Here is a 23,070-nt window from a genome sequence, read left to right as displayed (position 1 = left end):
GTCCTTGTCCTGCCCCTGGAACCACACAGAGAAAGTTTAATCACTCACCCTTAGGAAAATCCATCAAACACTTGGGCTATCAAGGCCCTCTTACCCTAAAACTTCTCTGCTCCATGTTAACCATTTATTCCCCATATGATGAAGTCTGAAGCCCTCCACTATCCTGAGCCTTTCTCTGACTGTACTCCTGGCCACGTGGGTTCCTCCTAAGGCACAGCACCTGCAGAAGTGGTGCTCTGACTGAAGGGTCCTAATGACTCCTCGAGGGTGCAGTCGAGCAGGTGAGCCTCCCTAGTTCCCTTCTACCTTCCCAGACTAATTTCAACTGCAAAGCCACCAAGTAGAGAAATCCTCCTAGGCATTAGCATTTAGATGTTTTAGGCGTCGCTTCCAAGGGCATACAAAATTGCATATAATTGCAGGTATGATAAGAGATTGTACACCCAATCCAGGATCCTTTAAGTTAAAACTCTACAGCCTCCCAGAGTTAGCATTTCTTGATCCCGCTTCTTCATTCTTTCTCGCCTTGTTAACCCTTATTAGCCTGGCTCACGTGCTTTTCCCCAATAGCACAGGATCAGGGACTTCCAGGGCCAAGAGGAAACAGACAACTGGGCTCAAAAAAACCCATGGGATATAAACACCAATTGTCACTCTCTCCCATTATGAACAGAGCAGAGAGAATGGAGAGATTAAAGCCCCCTTTTCCTGCTAAGGCGACTGCTCCTGTGGTTTTTCCCCTTAAGTTTGTTTTCTGCGGGGGATGGGAGTGGAGAACAGAGAAGGTTAGAAGCAGAAGTATTCAATCCCTAAAAAGGACACTCCAGCGCCAGCCCTGTGGCAGAGTGGTTAAAGTTCCGTGCATTCCACTTTGGAGGCCTGGGTTCACAGGTTTGGATCCCAGGTGCGATCTACACCACTTGTCAAGCCATGCTGTGGTAGTGACCCACATACAAAGTAGAGGAAGACTAGCACAGGGCTAATCTTCCTCAGCAAAAAAAAAAAAAGGACACTCCACACTAAGAGGAAAGATGGAGGGCACTGCACCCCGCAGTAGATCACTAGAATGTGAAATGGTGCAGGTAACCCACACTACCAAATTGCAACTGCAATTCTGTTCCCTCCTCTCCTCTACCTTTCAATGTTCCTACTAATGCAATTTAAAAGACTAATTAGAATTCATCTGCACAAACCAGTATTCCAAGACATTTTATGGGAAAATAAATGAGTAGAACTCAGTCAGTGTAGTAACGGGAGAATAGCCTCTTAGATAAATGAATTCCTTGGTTAATTCACTTATTCTTTTGAACGATTTACTTTTCAGTGGCCCAAGTGGCACTCTAAGTAGAAGAGCAAGCTATTTTTCCTCAGCCCCATGTTCCAAGCCTTGGGACACAGTGCAGCTCTCACTGACGTGCATGCCTATTGCAATTAAAGGCACGCTTGCCTCCCTGTGATGAAGTTTTTTTTCCCTTTGGTTTCCCACTTTATGTGTCATTCGTGCAAGATCAGGGAGAGCAGCCAAAGTATGAGAGAAGGCTGCACACTTAGCTACACTTGTGTGTCCTCCTTATTTATACTCAGTGATGAGCCTGCACGCTGCATGGCAAATATTCTTTAAGCCTCTCAGGTCCATCTGCTCTTCTCTCAACTGGGGTATGTGTCCCCTTGGGGACTCCATTATCAGATGTGGTAACTCTATGGGCAGATGCCTGCATCGGGGGTATACACAGGGTGAGGGGAGAGAGACAAGGCCCAATGCATGACAATAACTGCCCAGGAAGAGACCTGACTGGACAGAGAGCCAAGAGCTCATACCCTTGGTGGTGAGCAGCATGGGCCCCTCGCTACGTGGAAGGTTCCACTTCTTGCTTCTGTTTGGAAATGAGCTGCGCCTCCTTTAGAGACAGGTATACCTCTTCCTGAGGATCATAGTAGTAGAATTTTCGGATATAAGAGATCAGAGGTCTGTAAAAACACAAGAGGGATACACACAAGGTGTTATTTACATAGATTATAAAAGAAAGACCACCTCTGTTCAACCCTTCCCCCTTTTCAATCCCTGTATGGCTGAGGCTACACTAAAGACTCTGCCGCCCTGGCCACACTCCCATTTCCTCACTTACAGTTCTGTCTCTCTCCCTCCACCCTTCACAGAGACTGCAGAACGGAGGCCGACCCACACACACCTGCCTCCCTTCTGGCTGCAAAGTGACAGCTCTAGAGTTAGGTGCTAAGACACAGCAGAAGTGAAAGGATGAGGCCTGTGAATGCTGCCAGGCTCTGCCTGTGCAATCAGCTTGCAGGCCTCACTAACAGTTGTAACTAACCCGCCCTCCTGCCCCAACCCTGAAGACCCCATTGTACTTAGGCAGTGGGAGATCCGGAATGTGATCTATCCGGACGAGCTGTCGGATTCGGAACCTGCAAAGGTGCTGGAGGGATTTGACATTGCTGAATCGGGACACAGGATAGAGCAGCTGGACTGGAGTTGGTGGCAGTCCTTCAAGAATGAAAATCAAGAGAAATATTCAGAGGGAACAATGCAGCTAACCACAATTTCTCTTATGAAGAGACCCAGCAAAGGGAAATGGGGCTTCTTTATAGTTCACACCTGTGTTCTGTGCAAATCTCCCTTCCACAAAGGACTGCTGATTTCCATTTGCAGAAGCGCCACTACCATATTTCACACTCAGGAGAATCTACGATCCTCTACCGAGGGCCTCCCCAGCATCGCTCTTAGCACCTGAGAGTCTTGCTCTTCAGAACAGCCCAATTAAAAATGCCAAGCTAGAGACTTTCCTTGGAGCCAAGCAGCCAATCCCAGGTCTGAGGCTCTCAGTGAAGGGCAAGAATCAAAAGCACCGGTGTTGGGAAGGGAAGATACTTGTTCAGCACATCTAGCAGTATACTGAAGCGGAGGGCTCAGAAAGGCTGTGCTGAGGGGTCCCCAGCAAATTCCAACTGAGAGGCTGGTAAGCAGAAGGCAACAGCTGAGACCAAAGTTGACAAGCCTATGACTCCTGCCATTACTTCGAACTGGAACCATCAGTTTTAACCACCTCTATTTCCTATCCACCACCACCCTCCTTGATTCTGAATTTTTAGGCTGGGTACAGGAACAGAAAAAAAGAGGATGATGCTATTAAAAGAAAAGCAACTACAGTTGCTTGGGCAAGGTGGAATTAGTAGCACTCAGTGCAGAAGTGCCTGCTGACTGATGCCAGCCAGGAGCCCCACACCGTGTTTCATGAGTATCAGCAGGCTCTGCGCAGGGAAATTCCAACCCACTAAAGGTCAAAGCCACAGAATGGAGACACCCAGACTGGCAGGGACACTGAAACAGGTTCAAAGGAACAAAGCATATCCTCGTTTCAATAAACAAAGGGGCAATGGAAGGTAAATAAGCAAACTGCTCTCAGAAAGAATCTGAGTTGCAAAATCTTTGAAAGAATTCTTTTCTCAGTCATCGTCATATCAAAAGAAATTCTGTACACACAACTTGTTAGAAAATAAAATATGTACTATTTTTGGAGTTTAATTTCAAAGAGTGTTTAAATTTTGTTTGGAGCCGTGAGAAGAAAAAATTAAAGCTTGCAGATTGCCTCTCAAAGCCTTTTCATGGTCATTGACAACTGAGTTTATAAAAAAACCCAAAAAACCAAAACGAAATACATATTATACTGTTAATAAACAAGTAAGCTTATCTTAAAAACATTTAACTCATTTAGGCTTCAAAACTATACTTTGAGACAAACACCACTGTTATCCCCATTTCACATATAAAGAAACTGAGGCCTATTGGGCTTAGAGAACTTGCTCATGGCACAGACCCAACAGAGCTGGCCTGTCTTGAACCCCTGGCTCTGCGTGAGGAAGAGTTTAGCCCAGGGAAGCTCTCAGGGGTGTTCTCTGTCTGACAGGGGCCGTCACAGCACCATGATTCATGACCAGCCTCTCGGAGTCCTCTCCTCACTCCACCTCTTCAGGCCTAAGGCTTGTATTTTGAAGCACTGCAGCCCTCCTCCACCCACGTGGGCTGTCCTCTCCTCCCACACCATTAAAAAAAAAAATTCACACATGAATTTCTCTCTTGAATATATTTAAATTCAAGTGGTTTTCAAAAATGATTTGGGGTTCAAATGCCTCTTTGAATTTACCCTTTCTCTCACGTTTTAAAAATATTCTTTAGTAAATTAAACTATGGCAAACAGAAAGCTTTTGGGGGTTGGTTGTAATATTGCTAAATTCAACATGATGTTTCAGAGATAAAAGTAATTTATGTATCTCATTATTTATTCCCAAAGACACAGTACGATAGGACTTGTGCTTAAAGAGATGAGGGTAATAAGCAGCATACAATTATCTGATTGTTTGCCTACTTGAATTTTAATGACCATATATACTTGCCTATTATATTGTGTTACTTTTAGCCTTAGGTTCATAAACAGCAATTCTCTGATAGTCCCTGGTGCCAACCTGACCATTTTTGCTCCCAAAAGTACCAAATGATTGGAGCTCTCACATCTAGAGCGTCTTAACAGAAGAGGTCAGAAAGAGAAATAAATCCAAGATAAGCCAGCAGTGCAGCCAGAAGGGACAGGGCGAGATGGGACAGTGATCATCAGGAACTTTCCTCTGGTCCTTGTGCCAGGGGTCCTGGGCACAAATCTAGTTTCCAGCTACTTCACTATTTTCTCTTTCCCCAGCATGGACCAGATTAAGGGGGACAAATCTCTTCCAGGTCTGAGCACCTGAACACCCAGGTCTTTTTGCCACACCAAACTTCCCTGAAGACCAGAATTATCCAGCCCCAAATGCTGAATTGAGAAACCCTGGGATACAGGGACAACACGTCACTGAACAATTAAGTATAAGCTTAATGATGGTTACAAAAGAGGAAGTGATCAATTTCCTTAGCATTGTCCAACTCAAAGTGTGATTTAACAAGAAAAGGTATTTTCTCTTCATGCACTTCACAGATGAAGAGGATTCCCCCAACTAAGAAGGACAGTTCACTCTCAGTTCTGGCTCCAACAGCATGGAAGGTTTTGGGCTAATCCAATCACATTCTCCTTTAGAGACTGCAGCCTGGTGTTAGGGGTTTGGTTTACAACTGTGGAATGGGCCAGACTGAGATGCAATCAGTGGCCTCAGATTTGTTATGCCCATGCTCCAATACTATAGTGAGAAGAGATAAGGAGAAACCAGGTTCAGGTGCCATGATTTGTACCAAGGGCCCCCTCCCCTAGATGCCAATTATTCTATTTATTTTAACTAATTTCCTTCTGCTCTTTCTGTGCCACCATCCAGAACTTTCCCATTAGACCTAGCTTGACGATTCCTATGATCCTTAGCATCCCTTTAACACAAGCCTCCATGTCCTGCTAGTGCATCCAGCTCTACATTTGAGCCAGAAAAACTTAATTTTGCATCCTGGTTCTGCAACGCACTGTACTTCAGTTTCTTAATCTGTTTTAAAAAAGAGAGACTGTAATAACCCTTCAAAGGATTTTGTAAGGGTTAAATGAAATAATACCTGGCCCTTTGTAGGCATTCAGTTATCATCATCCCAAAGTCTGAACCAACCGGCTCCTTTTAGAATGTCCTGAGTTAAAATCCCTGGTGCAGGTTGATAGAGCTCAACCTAAATGCGAATGACTAGCTCTGCCTCACGCCGATCCCCGCCCCTAATAAAGGCAACCTCATAGAACGCCTAGACCTTTATGATGAGCGAAGGAGGACAGGAAATGATGGTAAAGGAGAGCATGGGCTTTACCTTCTTTGGGCCAATCCTTCAAGGAGAGGTCACGTGTGGTCTGGGGGCAAACACTAACTCTGCTTTGCCTTCTCAACTTGGTTATAATTTTAAGGATAAATAGATATCCTACCTGTAGCATCTATCAGAGCTCCTAGAAAGACACCCTCCACAAGTCCAGCAAACTCAATTGCCCATTGCTTACTGCTACTTTTCCCCATAACAGAGGGGGGGCAAATAAAGCACAGGGTTTAGAGTTAGTTGGGCCTGCATTTGAACCCCGCCTTCAGCAGTGACAAGCTGAGCACCCTTTATAGTAACTTCACGGCTGAGCCTCAGACTCAGTGTCCTCACCAGCAAAGTGAAAACAGTCTCATCTGTAAGTAGACCAAGCTATTATCTAACTTTGGAGTTGTTGTAAGAAATGAGAGATATTTAAATAAAGAAGCTGACAAAGTACATGGCACAAGATAGGCACTCAATAAATAGTAGCAATTATTACAAGCTCTAGCCATTAACAATGTTAAGAATCTTAGGTAACATTTCTGCAGACAGGGCACATCTGTGGAATGAAATGAGCTAGACTCGAGGTGTCCAAGAGTCTATGAAGTCTCTCAATACTCTACAAGGAGATACACGCTCCAGACTCCAGAAGCCTCTGAGGACCTCCCTAGTTCACCCACAAACAGAGTGGATCACCCTGCCCTTGTTGAGCACCGCCACGTCTTGTATTGAATTTAACCCCTGTTCTTGCCTTTATCTTCCAACCTGTACCCTCTTTGAGGCTGAGCTCTCTGAGAGTAAAGATGTGGCTTATTTTTGAGACTGAGTTACAAAATAAATGTTTGTTAAATAAATACCCCCGCCAAAAGCCACAAACTTTAAAAACTGCTAAGCAGAGTCAATTCTTATAAGAAAGGATTCTAACTTTTCCCTTTAACCAAGTCAACTGCATGAGACCCAGCTGTGTTGACAGCACTGAGGCAAATATTAAATGAAGTAAGAATTAATATAGTTCGCACCCTGTCACACTTATTTAAATCACCAAGATTATAAGACACATTCCTGTAACCTGGCTCAAGCCTGCTACTGATGTTCTGCCTGAGGCTCCCTCCAACTTCTGGCTAGAGCAATTTCTTGGCACCCAGTTTGTTTAAGAATCTTAATTTGATTCAATGGGAAAGCATGAAGTTCTCATTTTTTAAGTGCTGTTTGTCTTACAAATTCCCCAATTAATGTGCTTGTCACGTTATTTTTCCCAACACTATAAAAGCAGATTCCTCTAAACCATCCCTTCTCCCCCTTCAACAGAGATTATACATGTAACTCGCTACTTAGCAGGCAGGAAGACTATATAACCAGCAAAGATGGGAACTGCCCAGTGCTCTCAAATGGAGAGAAGTCTTTATATTCAACAGTGGTAGGAATACAAGATACAACAAAAAACACCTACTTTTAACAGCAAATTTAGTACAACATGGACAAAATCTAGAGCACAATGCCATTGAATTCAGCCTCCTTGACACTCGCCATTGCCTTTCTTTTACCTTCCCTGTTCCCGTGGAAATGACCTGAGAGCTCTTACTCTCTGTTTCACATGTAAGTGTGAGATGCCTGGATGAGGGACAAGGAGACACCTCTGAATGTTAAATATTCACATGATGCCCGTATGAGAGGCAAGATCTGTTTTCTCATTCACGTGGTCAAAGATGCAAAGATTCCTTTTCAATATGTTGAGAGATTAATGTACAGGGCAGGGGATTAATCACTGGACTCTAGAAAGAGTGGCTGCTATAATAGCCAAGAAAAAGAGCTTCAAAAGCCTCCTTAAGGCCAGCCCCGTGGTGCAGCGGTTAAGTGCACACGCTCTACTTCAGCAGCCCGGGGTTCGCCAGTGTGGATCCCGGGTATGGACATGGCACTGCTTGGCAAGCCATGCTGCAGCGGGCGTCCCACATATAAAGTGGAGGAAGATGGGGATGGACGTTAGCTGAGGGCCAGTCTTCCTCAGCAAAAAGAGGAGGATTGGCAGCAGATGGGAGCTCAGGGCTAAGCTTCCTCAAAAAAAAAAAATAAATAAAATAAATAAAGAGCTTCAAGTAAGTGTGGCCTTTTCTTTTTGCAGGGGCACATTTTGATATGTTATTGGATGGTACCCAAGTAAGTTAAATCATTAATATAACTACAGCCTTACCTGGAACCCTGGATCTCAAGAAATAGAGAAACTTCCCATTCTTAGAGTGCATGATGGCTCTCTTAATGAACTCCACCACCGACTGACAGCGATCCTCAAACTTGGGATGACACCACAGGCTAAAGGTTCCTGCCATGGAAAATTACAGAGAGGTAAAGATGTAAAACTTACCTTAAAAAGATCAGGGGGGCTAGCTAGAACACTTTCATGATTCCCACTTCTGGGAGGGTAGTCTGTGGGCAAGCTGAGTCAGACAATGTCCCTGAAGCCACTTGTTCCTGCTTGTTCCACAATTAATGGAAGGAAAGATGTTGCCTTTAATAAGACATAAATTAGGTCTTACAAGGCTTTCTTGAACAAGTAAATAATAAATTCAAGTAAAAAAAAGACATAAAAGATTTTGCCAAGCATGAACACACTATAATCCTTAAATCACAGACCATAAGGAAAGACTGCCAAAGCAAAAGCGAGTTTAAATGACACTCCTTGAGACGAGGAAAGACAAGAACAGCAGACGTGTGGGTCTCTCTCACGAGTGTTAGCAACAAAAAGCCAAATTCTAAGTCTTTTCTTCTTTAACTTCTAAAATCCCACAGCCCAACATGTTACAAACATCCCACCCCAACTTTCCAATCCCAAAGGCAAAAGGGAATCTGAACTCCCATGACTTAAAGCAACAACAAAAAACTCCCAAAACTAAAGCACTGGATCCAAAGGAATCCCCCACAAAAGGGATACTAATCACTCGAGAAAGCTGCCGATCTGAGCCTCTCGAGCTTCTCCTACAGGGTCACTCAAAAAGACGAAGACAAAGGCTCCACTGCAAACCGGCAACTGAAAGGCCCACGAGGCTTCTATTAAAAATCCCATTTATTCAAGGAAGACAAGTCCCTTTGAACAAAAAGTAATTGGAGAACCATTTGAAAGAGCTCTCTCATTCCTGGCATCTCACCTGTCAGGAGCCTAGAGGTCAAGCATTTACTCATCATTCCCAGGGCCTAGTCATTTACCATTTTAATAGGTCTACAGAAATCTTCACTCTGAAATGCTTTGCCTTGCATTTTGTTTTTCTGTTTGATTTTTGTTTTTAGGAACAGCAGAAAACAGGCAGCAGTCTACCCACAGGTATCTAATTAATTCTCAGGTCTTTGGTCTGAGGTTCCTTTCTCTCATGCCTCTCTAAGACAGAGGTGGGGGCAGAGGAAACCATGCACAAAGCTATGCTGACCTAAACAACTACTTCCTGCCTCAAAAGAGAAGCAAACCAAATAAATCCAGCAGAAGGACATGGTTGAGAGCGGGAAGGATGTGGTGGTGCCTGAGCAGAGCATGACAGAGACTCTTGCTTGAGATGCAGTGTCTTACACAGCTCACTGAAGGGTGAGCACACGTGGGCGAGTGTGAGGGACGGGAGGGATGAGTCCCCAAAACTCCGCACTTTTCTATGTGCAGCATAAGCAGGTATTTTGACGAAGGATGGACCACCCCGTCCTATCACCAGTGGTCATCACAAGTTTCTGGCCCAAGTCATACACAGAATGCCCCAATGCAAAGCCAATCCAGACTGCTGTGTTTAACAGCTTCTAGACACGACTGGAACAGTAAGCACAACCTGACCACAACGGAGGCGGTACCACCAGGGAAGAAGGTAGACAGTCCAAAGCACAATGGCCCCACAAACTCTCAAGAGTTCTGATGGCTATTTCCTAAGAAACTTCAAAGCTGACCAAAAGAAGAAATTAAATTATCATCACCATGCTGCCTGGCAGGAAGAGCTGATGTGACTACCAGGCAAAGAATTCAGAATAGAACAGTCACAGCATCAGCACTAAGGTCTTCTTTGTATATATGTTTTAACCCCAAGTATCTCTAGATGGCAAATTTAATCATGAACAAAGCTTGGGAGAGTTTGTCCAATGGCCCCAGCTTATTTCCTCCTTCTACCAGGAGAGTTTTACTGGCTTTGTTCTGTTCTTCAACAGTCTTGTTCAGGCCCCCCTATTTAGACACAGGATGCTAAGAATCCATTTAAAAAAATGGAACCCTTACTCTCCTCCCTACCCCCACCAATACTTCTGCTCCTGATTGAAACCAGTGCCCACATCAATATTCAAGTGAGTCTATGAGATTTTCCCCCCATTCACAGTTCCATTTCTATGAATCCCTCCCATGGAAAAGCCAGATAGCAAAGGTAGAGAAAGGCAAAGGAAGAAGAAGGCTATCCTCAAACCCTAGTGCCTCTTACCTCTGTAGTGCTCCATTCTAGTGTGGTGGGTGATACCCTGTGATCGGAAACTGAGGCTCAGGATATAACGAGGATCAGAGCTGTCTCGTACCAGGAAAGAACCATCTGGCTTCCCTTTTAGCTTCATCTCTGCATCTTCCCAATTCATTGGCCCCCAATACCAACCACACTATCAAAGATAACATGTGCTCAAGTAATTAAGAGAACAGAGCAATGTCAAAGTTTTCAGCACAATCCATCTTATCATAAGAGAACCCTTCATTTCCAAAACAATTTCAATAGGTAAAAGCTGCTAAGAATGTCTCATTCATTAGCAATGAACATCAGGCTCTTTATACTTTGAGCCCTCCAAAGTAACAGAAGAATAATTCTATAATTCCATTACCAAGGCCCTACAAAGAAGAGAAGAGGGACCTGGGTCAGTTAATCTATCAAAATCAGCTTAGCCTATGCAAACATTTCTCCACACCTATCTTCATCACATTCAAATTTTTTTCCCCCTAGATTCAATTTTACGACATCTCTTATGGAATTAATAGCAGCAGTGTATTGTTTTGTCACCATAAATATAGAGGCAAGGAACTATTCTTCCTCTAAAAATAATCAAAGGAGAGCCTGGTACAGAATTAGAAGAGTGGGAGAGGAAGCGAGCCGCCAGTCCTCAGGCACCACCTACCTTCTCCAACTCTCGCAGGCTGGCTGCAAAGCTGCTTGAGTCGGGCCGGTAGAGGGGACACTGGACCTGCTGTGGGGGCTGGCTGTGTAGGGATTCAGCTGTTCGGATGGGAGCAATCCGAGGAAATGCGTCTGCAGGGCAAAAGGGTCTTGGTCACTTATTTATCCTCATTGCTCCCAACCCCAAACAGACCCTCCCTCCAAAACAGAGATGCTAACTGAGAGGGGCAAGGCATTAGAAGCTAAGCCAGAAAGGGTGGAAGGCAAAGCAGTGGGAAAGAGCCGGATGGGCTGGAACAAAAAGCTGTGTGTGCTCGTGTGAGCTGTGAAGGATGGGTGGGGGCACTGAACCCCGGGAAGGGGTAGGGGAGCTGCTCACTAACCTGACTAAGGTGACTACTTCAGGACCTTCACCAGCCTAGAGCGACTCCAGCTTCTCCCACCTTGAGGTGAAGTGCCGGCCGGTAAAGCAGCCTTGGAAATAGTGACTTGCTTACTTGCCCAGGAGGAGTAACGATTTTGCCAGGCAAATAGGAAAAAATGCCAATTTCATTCATTTTATTCCTTGGGTACTGGAGGCTGGCAAAGCAGGTATGGGCCACTAAATGCTTGGTACTTATTTACAAGGCTGCAGTAAATACTAAAACTTAGAAAAACCAGAGAACTTTGAAAACCAGCAATATATTAAACCTCCTCATTATCCTGAAATTTAAGGCAGTTTCTAAGTGATATCTACTCAGAGACTGCAAAACAGTCTCAGCAGCAAAGAGACAAAAAATTCAATAGTATTTTATCTCTAAAAAAATCAGATTCACTTCCATAAAGAAAACAGGTTAGAAAAACCAGTTCTTGGCCTCATTTCTAAGGCGTTTTGGTCCAGCCAAGGGGATAAGATTTAAGTTTTCTCATAAGTTCTGTTATTTCCATAAATAGAGTTCCCTGAAAAGTTTATCACTTTATACTCCCAACTCTTGCAAGTCTTGCCTCTAAGCTAAGCTAACCTGGGGCATGGGGTGGAGGAGGCGGAGGTAGGGGGAAAGACTGCAGGGAAGACCCCATCGGAGCCACAAGGACAGATGTAGGCAGCGTCCCACTGATATCATCTAGAAGAGAGAACAAAAGCAAGAGGTTCAGAGATATGAGCACAGAATGAGAAGTGAAGGCAGAGCAGAGGGAGAAGGATCTTCAGGCAGTTCCCTGGGGCAAGATGGCCTGACCTTCACCCTTTTTCAGAGAAGACAACGATCATCTTAATCTGGTTTTCTTTGCTCAGAAGCACGAAAGTAAGAATATTCCTAAAGCAGCCTACTAGCAGTAGATTCAGGGCAAGATAAATACAGATCTAATCAACATATGGACAGTAAATGTTAGGACATGCAGGTAAGAGACCCATTTAACCTCTTAGGGAGACAACAGGGGTGCTGAGAAGGGGACAGAAAATAACTGGGTCATCATTCGAAACCCAGGAGCCTGTTCGGCTCCTGGCAAAGAACAACAGGTCCCTGGAGCTCACCCTCCCGCTAGGGCAAAAAGGCAGAGAGGAGAGGAGGCCATACCGAGGAGGCTGAGGCTTCTTCTAGGGGGAGGAGGAGGAGTTGGAGGGTGTGGAGAGGTCAGGCCCCGCTGAGAGATGTCCACGTCCACAAGCGACACTGTTTCACCTGAGGGATTCACAGAGCAAGCCTGTTACAGCAGCATCTTGACCAAAGCTGAGGCCAAAAGCCAAGGGCAAGCAAGGGAGGCTCAGAGGTCATGGCTCTCAAAAAGCTCCAAAGCTAATGCTCCCAGGGCTGGAATCACCTCCAGCACCTGAGAAGTCAATTTTAAATTCTATCATTCCTTTACCTTGTTAAAGATCAAGGATTCTTTAGGACAAAAACATGGGATTGACAGTGGAAAAGCCAACTAAGTGGTTCTGCCACTGACGATATAACCCTGAACACGGGGTCTTCTTGATTCAAATGGATTCAAATGGAACCCACCTCATTTATTTTAAAGACATGTATATCAACCTCTGCCTCAGGGAGCAAAGCAAGTGGCTGATTCTAAGCCCAAATGGACATGGAAAGCAAGTGCCAGAAAAACGTAAGAACTGTTAAACTGAATGCAGATAAAGGTCCCAACGTTAGCACCAACTTCTTCCTAAATGGCTTTCCACATCTAGATTTTCTAGAATATTCATTCATAAGAGAACCAACATTTCAGTAGCTATTAGCTACTTCCTAATAGCTGAGGCTACAAACTCTGAAAACTGCATTTACAACCCTGTCAGCCAAAACTCAAGTGTGCCTAGAGGAAGCCTTTCAATAGGAGCTTGGTGGAATTTCTTCTACTTCCCAGCATGTCACGTAGCTCTGGTCTCTGCTATATACACTCCTTCTTGCCACCCAACTCCATCTATCCTCTCTCCACTTGAGTCATCAGAGTATATAAAGGATTTTGTGTGTGTGTGTGTGTGAGGAAGATTAGACCTGAGCTAATATCCATGCCAATCTTCCTCCACATTATATGTGGGATGCCACCACAGCATGGCTTGATGAGTGGTGTGTCGGTCCCCATCCGGGATCCGAACCCATGAACTCTGGGCTGCTGAAGCAGAATGCACAAAGTTAACCACTACGCCACCATGGGGCTGGCCCCTATAAAAGATATTTTATTAACAAAGGTTGACAGCCAAGAATAGGTTTGTTTTGGTAGAGCTGATCCACAGATCAGAATTTGGGATTTCTCTAATTTGGCCCTTAGGGGTATTACTTCCAACACCTTTTTGCTTATTCAGGGGGGTGAATAAGCCCCTCAGCGAGAATTTTCACTTCCCAGTTAATAAAATGAGATAACCAATATCTCTAAAAGGCCAGGAGCTGGGATTTCAGAATCTAATACAGTTTTTTACAAAGGTCTTAAACACTAATTAAGATAAGCAGAAAAGCCCTTCTAAAAGTCATCAGTGGAAGTTGTAGGAACCCATTACATGGCTTAGTAACTGAGACCCTCGCTGCCCAGAGCAACGCAATGAGCCCAGATAAGTGTGTTTCCAGAAGGGTCAGAGAGGTCTAGATTGTAGGTATAGCACTTAAATTAAGGATGTAATTCACGAGTGCTAAGGCTGTTTGAAACAAGACCACCAAACCTGAAACTACAAATGTTGAGTGTTCCTTACTTTAAAGAGGAAACAATTATTAACTAGAAAGACATGCTACTACAGGATAAGATTCTTTAATTCTGGGCTTGGGGCAAAAACAGACTTCCTTCTCCACCTGTGCCTGTTACAGGCATCGACTTACTTGTTCTGACAGCTCACGGCAGTCTATGCAGTAATGGGGGTCCCACTAGTCTGCTTAACATCTTCTAGGAATGTCCATTCCCAAATCATAATTCTTCCAATCAGCTTTTTGAGGGACACAATATCCAAAAGAGTTTGAAATGGGGATTTTTTTAAAGGCTTCTCAGCCATAACTACTGAGGAGCACTCAGTTTCTGGGATTTGAGGCAGGGTGCTGAAGACCTTCTTTTCCACAGCTTATTCAAGCAGGAGCTTTACATCGGACCAATGTGACAAGATGTACCCTCCCTGAAAAAGTTCCCCAGGACAGAAGAAGGCAGTTGCCCAAAAGACATTCAACCACTTTCCTACTTTAGCAACTGCGTGCCCTACTATAAGAGGAGAGACTTAAATTAGACACAATGAAGAGCTCTAACAGCTGCAAGAACTACTAGCCCTAAAATGGGTGAGACAAGAGTTCATGTAATCCCCGCTGCCCAAAGTCTTTAAAAAATAGATCAGAAAATCATGGGTCACATTTATTAGATAATCCATAACTCCCGTGGAAGCGGGGACAGTAATTGCATGACTTCTAGAGAGTCCCTTATGCACTGTGAACCTGTAAATTTGTAATTTTCTATTTTTAATTTATATGTGGTGACCCTCAACTGAGCACTGCATAACTGCAGGGCCACCTAATGACCAGCAAGCAGTCTCTACCTTCAACCATAAAGCATTCAAAGTCAAGAACACATGCCACACCACAAAAATAGCCTCGCCCCAAACCCAGCGGGCACGGAATGAAGAAAATAACTGCAGATGCGCCTGAGCTCCCTCTGTGATGCATCTGCAAGTGCTTCCTGACAGGTCTCAGAACACTCTTGCTTCAGATGCCAGAATAAAAAGAAGAGCACCCTTACCTGTGAATAGGGGGCTGAAGGAGACTGGAGAAAAGGCACTTTGAGTTCTTGTCAACCTGGGTTTCCTAGGGGGTGAGAAAGCACAAGAGAAAATAAGGGGAATGAGCACACGTGCACTTCAATCACACGACACTCGAGTCCAGATGCACTGAGAAACAGACCAAACCCTAGTCATTGTCAGCAACACTTCTGTAATAAAGCCTACAATTTAAAGGAGGAGAATGAAATAATTAAGGCAATTTCTTAAATAGATTTGGCTACAGAATTCACCAGCCTACAAAGCAACGAGCATCCCTTTGGATCTCTCCATACCCGGCACAGTGAAGGAGTAAAACACCGTGGGTGATAAACAGCAAGTCCATTTCTAGAGGAACAAAGTCAGATGCAGAGTTGATTTTCATATGGGAGCCAAGGAAAGGATCTTGACCTGAACAGGTGCCATCTCAGAGAAGAGCCTTCCCTCTGGGCCTGCCCCTGGGAGCAGGAGGTCCCAGCGTGAACCAGGGACCGTACTTGGACCTGAGGACAGCACTACAAGATGCACATGCACTCTTCAACCACTAAGAGCTCTGACTTCCACCCAAACGCCCCAAGCCATGGGGCAAAGCCATCAGCTAACAAGGGGGCCTCCACAGGTTAGGGGCTCTGCCTGGCACCTAAAGATGGCCCCTTCCCCTCTCTGAGCTGCCGGTCACATCACTCCCCCATGACTTCTTGATGCTGCTCCAGGGAACCAGCTTGAAAAGCCAGATCTCCTGTGAAAAGACAGACCAAAGGTAACTTCACTTTGTACCAATTTCAACTTGTTTTTCAGCAAGAAATGAAAGAAATTCAAAAGACTCTGACAAAGACTTTCCGGCTAGAAATGTGCTAAGCTCAGAAAACTCACCTCAGGATGACTGAATTGATCAGGAGAGAGAACTTGTGGAGGGGATGAAAATGCTCTATCTTAATTGTGGTAGAGGTTATAGCAACTATATACATTTGTCCAGATTAATAGAACCGGACACCTAAAAAGGTAAATTTTAGGTGGTATATAAATTATACCTCAATAAACCAGAATTTAAAAAAAAAATCCTACCCCAGAATTGAGTGCCTGATGCCAGGCATTGTAGCTGGCTCACCTTCCGAAATGACTCTCACCCAAAGGACGAAATAAAACATAAATGTTTTTCAACTATCAACCGCACCAATAAAGGGGGGCAGAAGCAAAGCAAACCCTACTTAAAATTATTTGACTTTGGAAGATCTTTACGCCTTTATGTTGTAACATAGATGTCTGAGCTTCTCAGAACTCACTTCAAACAAAATTTCAAAATCATACTGTGAAGACCTTACTCAGAAATAGGCGAGATGCTGGATTCCCTCCCTTGGCCTATCTCCACTCCCTCTGCAACCTCCTCCAGGCTGAGACTTAAGAAGCGAAATGACGGTGCCTACCAGGAACGCCCCGCCCACAGCACTCAGAGGAGAGGTGGCTGCTTCAAAACACGACACAATCACACACAGTCCGTCTGTCTATACAAGTTGCTCAGGACAGTCTGCAGCTTAGTTCCAACACTCCAGAGGGCTGGGGTGGAAAGTTAATTCCACTGGACATGAACCTTAAAGGCTGCTGAAGAGCTTCCAAACTGATTTTTATTTGATAACTTGTGGGCACAACATTAAAACTGAGTAAGTAGAAACCTAAAGCACTGGCCTTTCAAAGGGCTCACACCTCAGCCATTTGGCTGTCTGCCTCTTCTCAGAGGAAGCTGCATTATTCTGCCATCTGCCCGTGCTGAGGACAAGTCTCCTCTGTGCCAAGCCCTGAAGAACGGCAGTACCCACACGCACACATCTTGCGGAGGCCTTCTCACTCCAGCTCATCTTCTCCCCCGCACCCAGCATTTTGAAGAAGAAAATCATAGTTTCTAGGATGTAGAAAAAGAAATACATATGAATCTAAACCCAGGCAGAGCCATTTGAGAGCCCTGGGATGTTTTTTTCTGGCAAATAAGGGGGTCTCAGAGCTGGAAGCTCGGAGAGGTAGAAGGTCTAAGAGGCTGAAAGGCTAATAATAAATATGAGCACTCCCTCTCTCTCCAGGGACAGATCATCCAACTAAAAATCCAAAGCAGTCTCAAGGATCCTGAGCACATTCTAATTGCAGTCATTCACGAAAAGACCAATCTAGACAACTATAAAAAAATAAAGCAAGGGAAAGATTAACACAAAATTGAGGATGGTAGTTATGGGGAGGAGCAGGGAGACATAATCAGGAAGCAACACACGGAGGTCCTCAAAAATACTGATAACATTCTATTTGTTAAGCTTAGTGATGGGAATCTAGGTATGCATTTCATTATTATTATAGTATATACAATTTATATATCTCCTTTTGTATATGTGAAACATTTAAAATGATAAAAGCCCATTCTGAGCTGTTCTTGGAGAACAACATGAATGCTACTGCTCTGGATCACATTTTTAGCTAACCCTTCTATACTACATTCTGATGTTATCTTATTCCTCCCCAGATTATCTTTACAAGCATTCGGGTACAAAATTAAGCCACTGTAACTTTGCCAGTGGGCCACTTGCATCTCAGCAGCAGAAAGACTTGAGGGGTGGGGTGGGGTAGGATTTGGTGGGCTATGCCTCAGGTGGGAGAACAGGACAGGGGCAGCAGAAGACATCAGGCAAAGGCCCTCTTTGAGGCTGGCAGTCCTTTGTGTGAGCTACGCATTGCTTATGCTGCAGGTAACAAAGACACAGAATGTCTCCATCCACTTCCACTCTGCAAATTACTAATCGTATGGCAACAGATCTGTGGGATAAAAGGAGTTAAAAGTATTAGACTAGACAGGCCCACCACACATTGATATAACCATTGGCCACTTTTCAAATTCCTTGAAACCAAAATATAAACAATAAAATAGTAATGCTCTCCCCTTCTTGTCCATAAATCCCCTCTACTGACATCCTAGGACTTACACATGTCCTTTTCTAAAGTAACTTCCAAACCAAGATGTCCAAATATCAGGTTTTGTGGCCCCAATGTACCTCTGCCCCTGCTAACGCATAGTGCCAAGTCAGCCAGCCTGTGCCATTTCCAACACATCATAAGCCAGTGTCTGTTCATGTGCTACAGGCACAAAAACCATGTGTTCATTTTTAGTTCCAATACACAGACATCTGTGCAGCAAGGTCAGATCCAAAACTCCATCATAAACTAAACTAAAGAACCTATGGAGAGAACTTCCAGGGAGAGGCCAGGAGGCACAGTCCAAGGCCTAAAACCTTAGGAATGATGTTAGTGGGGAAAATGTGAAGGAGTGAAAGACATAGGCTCAAATGGACAGACAGAGACTTCTGAAGTCAGGTTGCTCATTCCAAAAGGGAGCTGCCAACCACAACCACCTCATGGAAAAATAGTTGAAAAGATCAACAGAGTATGGACCCAAAACCCAAACATAAAGTCAGAACTTCCTCACCACACCGTAAAATCATTTTGCTCTCAGCACATCATGCTATTTCTCAAAAAGATCCCCTCAGACCTGAAGACTCAGGAAACAGAGAAAAGGGTTTCTCACAAGTGCCAGGTCTGTCCATGACAGCAGGGCCCCAAACTGATGCCAAGGCAGCCTGCCTCTCTTCCAGAATTGTACCTTTTCCCCTAACAAATAGATGGAAACCACTGCAGAACTGTTCTCCATTTTTCTACCTCACAACTATGCAGACTGCCAGTAATAGCCTCAACTGTTAACTGGGAAAAAACAAATCTTGAAAAATTAACAAGGTACCCATTTCCAACCAAGTGTGTATTATGTGATGAATCAAAAAGGTCAGATTAAATGCTATTTCTCACCAAATACAAAGGAAGATAATCGGCTCAACATATGTGAAACAGACAAGGGAACTTCACTGGTTTTCCTGAAATAGCAATTCTATATTACACCGAGGCCCACAGGCATCAAGCCCAGCTCTTTGAATTCCAACATATGTGTGTTACAAGGCCTAGCCCAGTTCTCCAGAACAGAAACCTGATTAGTTGGTGGGCCCATTTTTTCCTTCACTTGAAGAGAGTTCTCTAAGCTAACTCTTACTAGATCTGAGACTCAGTATGTTCAGGCAGTTCCACTTAGCAGACTAAAGCATCTGAAAGGAACTAAAGTGTGCTTAATGTTAAAATATGGAAACTGTTAAGCCTTATAAAATGATTGTTAGGAAGTACTTTCTAGTGATAGCTGTGGGAAAGGTAGATGTTGAGAAGAGCAAAGAGAATCATGGGGTTACTGTAGAAGCCCCAAATTACACAGCAAAGACTACAGAAAGTTGTAATTAACTCCAACCAACAATAAGGAGGAAGGCATTTACCTTCTGGCAAAAGACTGACATTTCTCATGGCTTCCAGGTCCTACCAATCAAAACAAGAGAACAAGCTAAAAACCCAAACTCATCCTTTCTCCCAACAGGGCAGACTGACTTAGGAGGTGCAGATCCATAGAAATCACAACTACCCTAGCCAGACTTACCAAGTTTCTCACAGCTGCAAGGCTGCCAGCAAGACTGGCACATAGTAAGCTGTGGAAAAGCTAGCAAGCAAATCTAACAGCACCAAATCCTAAGTATGAAAAAAAATAAATAAAATAACCAGTTCCATCTTGTTACTTCTCCACAAAATATTCCATCTCAATTTCTCTTGTCTTCACTCTATTCCTATAAGGAAAAGAACAAGACAGGAATCACTCCCATTTTACAGATGAAAAAAAACGGGGAAGCAGGAAGAAGAAAAAAATTGGCCTGCACCCCACAGCTGGTGTTGGGAGTTCTAAATGGAATCTGAATGTTCACATTCCCTGTACAACCTGCCGCCTCGTAACAGCAGTCAACCAGACGTTCACACTCAAATACCTAGCTCTTCTCCAATTCATCAGAAAAAGCCCTTGGACCAAAAAATGTAATTCTCCAGTGCCCTGAACTAAGCTTCTTTGCAGAGCTACAGCCCAATTTGCTCGGCAGCAGAAATCTGTATTGTGCTTAGTGTGAGAGTTGGTGACAGAGCAACCAATGACCATTAAATTCTGCTTCCAAAGGCAAAAAACCGTATAATGTTATATGCCTTTTCCTCTTTCTAATCTATTAGACGTAGTAGCTAATTTCACGCCACACCTCATATTTGGCGTCTCGAGAATCTTAGACCAAGTCCCGGTCAATATGGAACAAAGGCAAGACAAACCACAAGAAAATTAGCAATCTATCCTATGTCATTACCCTCAGCTTCAATCCTACCCTCCCCCCCATCTGATGAAAATTTCATCTGTCCTGGTAAGTGGAGCACCGACTGCAGAGCCTACCTACAAAAAAAGCTGCTTCAGCAGCCATACACTTTTCCAGACCTAAGCTCTCAGCATGAGTTCACTGGAAGGCAGATGCAGATACAGGCCTACCTGCAGGGGCAACACGCATAACCTACTGATTCCTTTAAGGAGTTCTGGTTTGGTCTGATCCCCAAGATGAGCCCCTGAGCAGTTGTTCAGAAAGGGAAGCAAAGACAAATTGACCCCACACTTCCTTCTTGGAGTATCCAAGTTCCCTTGAAAAGAGAAGTCCACAGAGGAGTGGTTCCCAGTTCAGGTCAGAACTTCAGGATCAACTGGGGAGCCTTAAAAATGCAAAATTCTTGGGCACTCAGACATAGTGATCTTTTCCAAAAGCTCCCCACGTGATTCTGGTGCACAGTAAAGTTCTCAATTTATTCGTCTGCCTGTTCTTCAACCTTGGGTTGTGGCTGCTAGCGTCTCAAGAATCCATCACATGACCTGCACCAAAACCAATTCCAATCTTTCTAAGAACCCATTCAGTAGCACAAACCACAACAGCAGTCACCACAAGGGAAGTCTCATTTCATTGACACAAAAGTTGACAGTTTTCTAAACCGATATTACAGACCTAACATGGGATGTCAGACAGCAATCCACCCTCCAGAAATGCAAGAAAAAAACTCAATGTCTAAGTTTGGAATTTTCATCAACTGGCCTAGAACTCATCCACCAATGTCTATACCTCATACTTAGAATTCTCACTTGGGCTTGAGAACAAAACCATTTTCTATTCTCACAGACGGTGGTCAGCACACACGCCTGAGATACCAATATAACTAAGGGACCAACCAGGAAAACATTAACACTTCGAAGAGAGACACCCAATTGATTGCTGGCCTCCAACTGCACAAGTTTGTCACATCATTTATATGCATGAGTGGTGGTGAGAAGGGGGTGGGGTGCTGATACACAGAATAATAAGGTGGTCAAAATGCAACAACAACTTTTTGCCCCAAAGGCCAAACATTTCCAGCAACCTCTACGCCAAGTGTAATGGTAGGCAAGCACCTTGGAAAAACTTTAAAAGCTGGGCCAGGGTGGGGGTGGGGAGGAGGGTTTCAAATCACCTCCCACCTAGAGAGACGTTAACCAGCTGAGAGGTGTCACCGGGGAGAACTCTTTAAGAGCGAGAGCTGTTCCCATAATTAGCTCTGACCCAATGGGCGATGTCACCACCTTTAGCCCCAAGTCTCTGCCTCCTCATGGAGCCCATAAGAATTGTCAGGATCGTGTTAGCAACAGAATAAAAGGGAAATGAAACAAGGAGAGAGAGTTTGTCAGCCAGCCCCCAGGCGGTCTCACCTCCCCGCGTCCAGCTCCCGGCCCGCGGAGCCTCCCATGTCCGTCAGGCTCGCAGCTGAAGCAGCCAGCTCTCCAGAAGGCCTCTTGCCGGCCCCATCCCCACCGCCGGAGCCACCGTTGCAGCTCTTCGTCCGAAAGAGGCGACTGAGGCGGATTTTGAGGGAGCCCTTCCGAGAAGGGCCCGCGAGGGGCCGGAGGGGCCCAGGAGGAGGCGGGGGCGGGGGAGGTTGCTGCTGCTGCTGCTGCTCCCCTCTACTCAAGCGCCCTGGAGGAACCAAGTCCTGCAGCGGGAAGGGCACCGGGGGCAATTCAGGGCCTGGGGGCTGCAGCAGAAGCCGCCCGCCCGCTCCTCCTCCGCGGCCAGGGCTGCTGAGCTCCTCTTCCGAGCAGCTGTTGGTCTCCAGGCTCTCGGCCTCCGACTCCAAGCCCTCCAGGACCAGCAGCGCGTCGCTCGTTTCCGTGGGGTCCTCCCCGGCCTGCGGGGTGGCAGCAGGCGGCTGGGGCTGCGAAGGGGGCGCCTGCGGGGGGCACGGGCACGGGCAGCAACCCCCACTGACCGTCTTGACTCCCGGTCCCGCCGGCTGCCCGAGCCCCAGAGCCGCCAACTGCGCCTCTAGTCCAGCCGCCGGGCCCCAGGTCCGCTCGAGCGCCAACCCCGGCGGCAGGGCCTTGGGGTCCAGGGCACAGCGGTGCCGGGGACACAGCAGTTCCGAGGGTCCCGGCTCCGGGGCCGCCTCCGCGTCCTCCTCCTCCGGCGGCCGACCCACGTTGCGGAACACCATCAGCTGCGGCGGCCGGGAGCCCCGCGGGCCGGGCCGCGCGAGGAAGGGTGGCGGCGGGGGACCATGGCCCGGAGGCGGCGGCGGCGGGCCTGGCTCGGGGGCCGCCTCTCCATAGCCGAGCAGGCGGCTCAGGACGCGGTACGAAGCGGCCGCCGCCGCCGCCTCGCCATCCCGGAGCTCGGCCCCCTGCATCGGGGAGAGGGAGGGAGGGCGGGCGGCTGGGAGCCGGGCTGGGGTGGGGACTAGGCCGGGCTCCGCCGGAGCCCCGCCCGCCGCGGCCCCCGGAGCGACAGCGCTAACGGCCGCCGCGGCCTCTGCCTCCTAGAGGAGGGCGGGGGGGAGGGGGGGGGCGGTCGGCGAGCCCAGCGCGAGCGCAGGCCTCGCGCCGCCGCCGCCGCCGCCGCCGCCGAGGACCGCCCCGCGGATGGCGTCACTTCCGGGAGGCTGTGACCACGCCCCTCTCCCCGGGGCGTGCTCGCGCCGGCCTCCACGGAGCGTGACGTTGCACGCGGCCTGGGCCGCTATTGGCGGAGGACTGCTTCACGCCTGGTTCTTGGTTCCTACCC

The 23,070-nt window shown here is 46.1% G+C and overlaps 1 protein-coding gene across 2 annotated transcripts in view; it reads right to left on the bottom strand.

Annotated features, from left to right (window-relative positions):
* The window catches only part of SOCS7 (suppressor of cytokine signaling 7), a 29,908-nt gene extending 7,112 nt beyond the window's left edge, over nt 1–22,796 (bottom strand). Inside the window, exons 1-9 of one of the 2 annotated variants that reach the window (XM_046676118.1) lie at nt 21,723–22,796; nt 15,055–15,119; nt 12,429–12,533; nt 11,874–11,975; nt 10,874–11,004; nt 10,198–10,366; nt 7,953–8,081; nt 2,368–2,503; nt 1,819–1,968 (exon numbers count right to left, since the gene is read on the bottom strand). In XM_046676118.1, the coding sequence (XP_046532074.1) occupies nt 1,848–1,968; nt 2,368–2,503; nt 7,953–8,081; nt 10,198–10,366; nt 10,874–11,004; nt 11,874–11,975; nt 12,429–12,533; nt 15,055–15,119; nt 21,723–22,696 (1,932 nt within the window). In that variant the 5' untranslated portion in view covers nt 22,697–22,796 and the 3' untranslated portion in view covers nt 1,819–1,847. The remainder of the gene's footprint in view (nt 1–1,818; nt 1,969–2,367; nt 2,504–7,952; nt 8,082–10,197; nt 10,367–10,873; nt 11,005–11,873; nt 11,976–12,428; nt 12,534–15,054; nt 15,120–21,722) is intronic. The other variant, XM_046676120.1, reaches the window with a different exon arrangement.
* Nucleotides 22,797–23,070: the final 274 nt, after the last annotated feature.

The sequence above is a fragment of the Equus quagga genome, chromosome 11 (assembly GCF_021613505.1).
Source record: "Equus quagga isolate Etosha38 chromosome 11, UCLA_HA_Equagga_1.0, whole genome shotgun sequence".
Classification (NCBI taxonomy): Eukaryota; Metazoa; Chordata; class Mammalia; order Perissodactyla; family Equidae; genus Equus; species Equus quagga.
This window is presented reverse-complemented; position numbering and strand designations above follow the sequence as displayed.